The sequence below is a fragment of the Schistocerca cancellata genome, chromosome 7 (assembly GCF_023864275.1).
Source record: "Schistocerca cancellata isolate TAMUIC-IGC-003103 chromosome 7, iqSchCanc2.1, whole genome shotgun sequence".
In the NCBI taxonomy this organism is placed as follows: Eukaryota; Metazoa; Arthropoda; class Insecta; order Orthoptera; family Acrididae; genus Schistocerca; species Schistocerca cancellata.
In genome coordinates, this window is record NC_064632.1 from 172,690,086 (window position 1) to 172,696,085 (window position 6,000).

General features: G+C 37.2%; 1 protein-coding gene across 1 annotated transcript in view; it reads right to left on the reverse strand.

Moving 5' to 3' along the window:
• The window catches only part of LOC126091921 (activin receptor type-1), a 90,909-nt gene extending 85,551 nt beyond the window's left edge, over positions 1–5,358 (reverse strand). Inside the window, exons 1-2 of the mRNA XM_049907239.1 lie at positions 5,081–5,358; positions 4,738–4,949 (exon numbers count right to left, since the gene is read on the reverse strand). Coding sequence (XP_049763196.1) covers positions 4,738–4,949; positions 5,081–5,141 — 273 coding nt within the window. The 5' untranslated portion in view covers positions 5,142–5,358. The remainder of the gene's footprint in view (positions 1–4,737; positions 4,950–5,080) is intronic.
• Positions 5,359–6,000: the final 642 nt, after the last annotated feature.

Genomic DNA, 6,000 nt, shown 5'->3' on the forward strand with positions numbered 1-6,000 from the left:
AATAGAGGGCTTTCAGTCACATCATTAACGAACTGCAGCCTATGTCTGGCATCCTGAGGCCTTAATTCTAGCACCAATTGGATTTTTTAAGGGTGCAGTTTAAGTTTTTTTTTTTTTTTTTTTTTTCAGAATTCTGTGTACTGACAATCTATGCACATATAAAGAACTTGCATGCTTACAAATGGAGATGTTAGGATCGTCACGAACATACCCCCACTCTCCTTCGATTTGTCGCTCATGCGTGGAGACCTCTTCAGATATAACCTTCCTCTGAGACACCCTGTACAACAGTTATCACTAAAAGCATTTATTTACACTCTCCGAGAATTCACCCATTCTTGATGACCATAGTCAACTGGATTTTGGTTTGGCCAGTGTTGAACCAGTCTCCTCAAATGTTTTGATCCATTTCCAGGCAATGGGAACACTCGGAGCATAATTTACATTATCCAATCCACAATCACTGCAAAATTTCCTCTGCACTACAGTTGCCGAACCACTATGTTTGTAAAATTTTCGCACACAGAACCCGAAGTCTGTTCCTGAGAAGCACTCCATACCAACTGAATTCCTAAATGACAAGCAAGCAATGAACATACCCACACTCTCCTCTGATTTGTCATGCATGCATGCATGGAGACTTCTTCAAATATAAACTTTCCTTTGAGACACCTTGTACAACAGTTATCACTGAAAGCATGTTTATTATCAACACCAACATACAACCAGCACCGAGAGCACAACTATTTATATAAACAATGACTATTCCAAAATATGCATATACATGTATTATGCAAACATAATAAATTTCGAGTACCATCACAAAATGACAAATACTAAATAACAAATGGTAGTGGCTGGGTTCAAGCTGGTGACCTGCAGCACACCAACCAGCGACATTAACTACTGCATCACTCTGCGTACAGCACAGTTTGTGGCAGTACAAAGACAACTCATAGTGTTCTGCAAAATGTTACATGAATGGTTTGTTTAGCACGTTAAATAAAAACAGTAGCTGAGCAGTGCTGAGAGCAGCACCAGTAGCTTTCTCTGAATGTAGCTACTTTCTCCAGACATATATAATAAAGGAATCTAGACTTAATTCCCATTACTGCTAGTGTGAGAAAATTACCACTAATCTTTTGTTAGTATGAGATTCGTGTAAAAGCTTGTGACGAAATTTACCTCATGCATCAAAACTAAAAGTTTAACTTGGCACCAGTTGTAAGTTGCCAGTAGGATCTCTCTGGTATAGCTAGCTCACTCACAGAATACCCAATACTTGTCAAGTTACGATGGTAACAACACAGCAACAAAAGATATTATATGTTCTACATTTCAATAGGCCCAATTCAGTTGCAACTTCATGGAGTAATTTCTGTTGAGAACAAGGCACAGCATCCCTTACAGCTTAAAACATTCAACAAAGGCACCAGTAGATTCGAAATACTGGTTGTCCATGAGCAGGGAAATCCACAGGTCACCCCTCAGTGAAAATGTGGAGAGCGTTCAAAATTTTTTTGCACAAAGTACCCAGAAGTCTGTCTACTCAACAAGCCAGCAGATAATTCGCCATTTCTCGTGCATCTGTCTGGGTGTTTTGTGGTGATGTTTGCGTTCAAGCCATGCAGGACTCAACTATTACAAGCCTACTGCTGCTGATTAACTACAACTCACAGAGTTTTTGACCAGGCAATTACACACAAGTTTTACAGTGTGAACTGGTATTAACCATCAACAGCAATCATCTGAAGATATCTTCATGTGACAGAATCAAAGAAACCATTGTGTGTACAGTAAAAGTTAATCACTCTATCCCAACAAAATTTGTAACTCTTTATGGATTCATTCTGGATGTGGAAATGGAAAACAATTACTGTATTTTCTTTCACACTTAGTTTTTAGTTAAGTGGTTACATTCAGTTCAAGAGGAAAAGAGAACCACCACAATGTGAGAACATGCAGAATACAGCTACCAAATATCTTTGTCGAGCACAATAGACACACTCCAAAGATTCACATGATTTGTGCCTTTTGCCCAAGAAAGATTTAAGGACCATTCCTTTTTGTGGAAACGGTAGCTACAGGAATCAAATACCTGGGTATGTTGATCTGGCTTTTTTTTTCACAACTGGAGAAACATGCCAATAATTTTTTAATGGGACAGAGCAACTCTACAATGCTACTTGCATGCATGAGCATAAATTAATGGTGAGCTGTCTCAATGATTCAGTCGTAATAGAGGTATGGATGTCACATTGGACAGGGCATTCATGCCCATTTGATATCACAGTACATGATTTTTTATTTTGATAATTTGTGAAAGACTCCGTCAATGTGCCTCTCCAACTCTGGTTTGGATGTTTGTTGTTCAATGTGCCCTCCACTAAAAGTGCTTTAATGAAAGGCAAATAAAACCACTGAGCCTAAATTTAATTGTACGAAGTACCCCGTGGTTATATTCATCATGTAAAATGCATGGCTCTTCTGAATACTAACATTTGAGTCATACAAGTCGTCTGCTTTGGCCAGTTGCATAATATTTTAATGGCTGCTGTCAAGTCACATCTTGCTGTACAAGTATACAGCTTTGTTGTCAGTTGGCGAAGCTGATGAGTTTGGTCGGGGGAAGAGCTGTTTATGGTGACACTGATTTCTAGCTTAGCCTGAAGTATAGGTTAGACTGGAAGGTTTCAGTTTCATTAAGTTGGTGAAGCCAATGAATGTGATACTAATGTTTCCTACGTCAGCGGTCAAAGCTGATGACTTGCATTGAACATTCCTTTATATCTAAAAACTTAGTAGTTGAGTCCCATGCATAATTTAAAAGTCTACCTTCATTCAGGTAGAATATATAATCTTAAGAAATCTATGAATCTTATTGAAACACCCTGTACTTTACACATGTGCAACTAAATGAATACAAATTCTTATGGGACTGCAGACGAATAACAATAATGGTTAAAAAAATAGCTATCAGGGTCCTTCCGCACAATGTTGTAAACAGTTACTAAGAAAAACAACTTTTAATTTATTTGCTTACTTCTGCATTGATGTTTCAAAAACCTTTTTCTGTATGTATTTTGATACCATCATTGTCAGTGGACATGGCATTGTAATTTCAACAAATAGGAACAAGAATTATTGAACGTGTGATTCCTGTTTTCCTTGAAACTATTACACAAACAACTGGCAAACTAGCAATTTAGTACATATCTCACAGAAAACCAAGCTCTGTGCTGACAACTATACAAATCCATTTGACATGCAAGCAACTTGGGGGCACAAAATATGAATTCACACAGGGATCATTGTCAACAGCATAAAAATCAAATGGCTGTGCAACAGTATCACTTGCAAGATGAAGGAAATTATGTAAAATAGTCACAGTAAATGGCTAAACTGTCTTAATGAAAGTGATTTTAAAAAAAATAAATAAATAAATAAGAAAACCTCAGTATAAAATCTGAAGGTGATAAGATTCAATCTTTAGAAGCAATAGTTGAAATAGGAGAGAGAAAATCAGTTAAAGAATGTGCGTTTTGGTTACTCAAGAAAGAAAAACAATAATAATTTAAAGCAATCTGGTAGCCAACATATTTAATAATCACTTCCTGGAAGTAGCAGAAAAGGCTAGTGTGAACATTTCAAGAGGCAAAATAAAGAAAAGAGTGCAAGGATAAAAGTCACTAACACATAAATATTGTCAAAAATTTCTCTATGCTTTGTAAAAAATTATATACAAATGAACTTGCTCAAATGCAAAAAGTTAAACAGTGCTGACAGTATCTTATGTAAATTACTAGCATCCCATACTTCATGTCTATGCAATGTATTCACTTATATACGCAGCAGGTCTACTTCACTATCACGCAGGCTCAAACATGCTATTGCCCGACAGTTTTACAACCAAGGTAGCAACAGGCTCTCCACAGAAAATATCATTTTTTTCAGTTCATGAACTAGAGTATACAAATGTTAAAGGGCAAAAGACTGTCAAACAGTTTATTTCATGACATGCAGTTCACAGTATTCTCCCAGAGAAGCCAGGTATTAAGATATTGGCAATCTTCCTGGTAAGTTGTATTCACGCTATCTAACAAAATAAATGTAGAGTGTCACATTAGAAAATACACAGAGACTGCACAATGGAGAAGCATATTCAAAACGTGGAGTAACTATTACACACATCGATATTAAAGTAACTCTCTTCTTGTTGTATACACAGTAGACGGCCTGCCATTGTAAATCAAAGGACCCGAAACAATTCACTGTACTGGAATATTAGAATCCGTAAACAAAATTTTGTCGAGAACGGTTTTCATGACAAAAAAAATCTGTACTGCACAAAGCTTGACAATGATGTTAGAAATAACGCACTCAATAAAAAAGAATATTCTACATCCTTAAGTATTCACCTGACATAAAATTCAACTTAAAGTTACATGGGTTGACTGACAACTCGATTATGGTTGATTTCTCACTTTGTGTGTGTGATTCCACACCACTGCAAGACAAAACAACGAACTAACAACTATAAAAACTGAAATAACAGTTTTACGGCAGTAATAACTTACTACAAAGAACCCAAAAACAGTTAGTACACACCAATACAAAACAAATGGACATGTGGCAGCTATTCAAGTGTAGATCAAGATTAGTGTTCAAGTCCTATATCACTTAAAAGCTAATATCAACACTTCCCTAGCTGCTCTGAAGGTGAATTGATGGAATTACCTGCAGAGCATCATGGCATTCCGTCAGTCCTGAACAATCTGGTGGTTCACAAGAAAGACATTTGAATCTCTTTTTAGAATCTGTCCGTAGTCTCTTCGACTCAAAATTTCCAAAGTCACCAATAAGCTGATCTGGAGGTTCATTAGGTTCCTCACTATCATTGTCAATGCCTTCTTCTTTTAGGTGACTGATTGTAGGATAATTCTGTTTACCTAGTTCAAATGAACAAAGTATACACAAATCTTGAGTACCATTATGCTCGATTTCGGTTTCGTTCACTTACTGTAAATTGTGCAATTGACTAAAATACTTATAACAGCTACGTCATCTTCTTTCTACTTACCAGTGCACAGTGATACCGTCAAAACAAAAAGTAAATATGAAACACCTCTCGCAGCAGCCATGTTGCTTCAGTTGTATCAGCCATATCAACAACAAAACTCTTATATGTAAACAAAACTGCGACTTCTGCACGTCCCCATCGCAGGACCGTCGATTCTACTGCTTCGTTCGCTGTATTAAGAAAGTGAATGTATGCTACATTTTAGCGTACACAAAAACATTTCTGATTTTACACTACTCCAACAACACCACAGTAGACCAAAACACAAACTCCCTGACATTAGCCACAACCTAATGTCTTTGTAAGTCAAAGATGATAGGATTTAAGTTTGTACCAATCGACGTTAAGAACTCGATACTATTCCGTCAAGAAACACTCACCATATAGAAAGAAATATAGGCAATTTTTACGATTGGTTCTCTATTTAGTTGAATAACCTATTCGTATCGAAGTAGCAGTTAAAATATTTTATCAACTACGTAAATAATCTGTTTATCTTAAGTGGAAAGTTCCGCTGTTGAATTCTTTTTTACAAATATATTACTCGGCTTTGGAAGGATTCAAACACACATAACGTGGATACGTACAGCAATTCAAAGTAAGGTTTTATAGAGTTTTTCTATAGAGTTTGGTTGTGAACGTCATCTTTAGTGTCTGCTGGAAGTAAATTTTGCTGTGTTGTGGCTATTGAAATTGCAAAACCATGTGCGGTAGCGTTCTCGCTTCCCACGCCCGGGTTCCCGGGTTCGATTCCCGGCGGGGTCAGGGATTTTCTCTGCCTCGTGATGGCTGGGTGTTGTGTGCTGTCCTTAGGTTAGTTAGGTTTAAGTAGTTCTAAGTTCTAGGGGACTTATGACCACAGCAGTTGAGTCCCATAGTGCTCAGAGCCATTGCAACACCATGAAAGCGTCATGAAACAA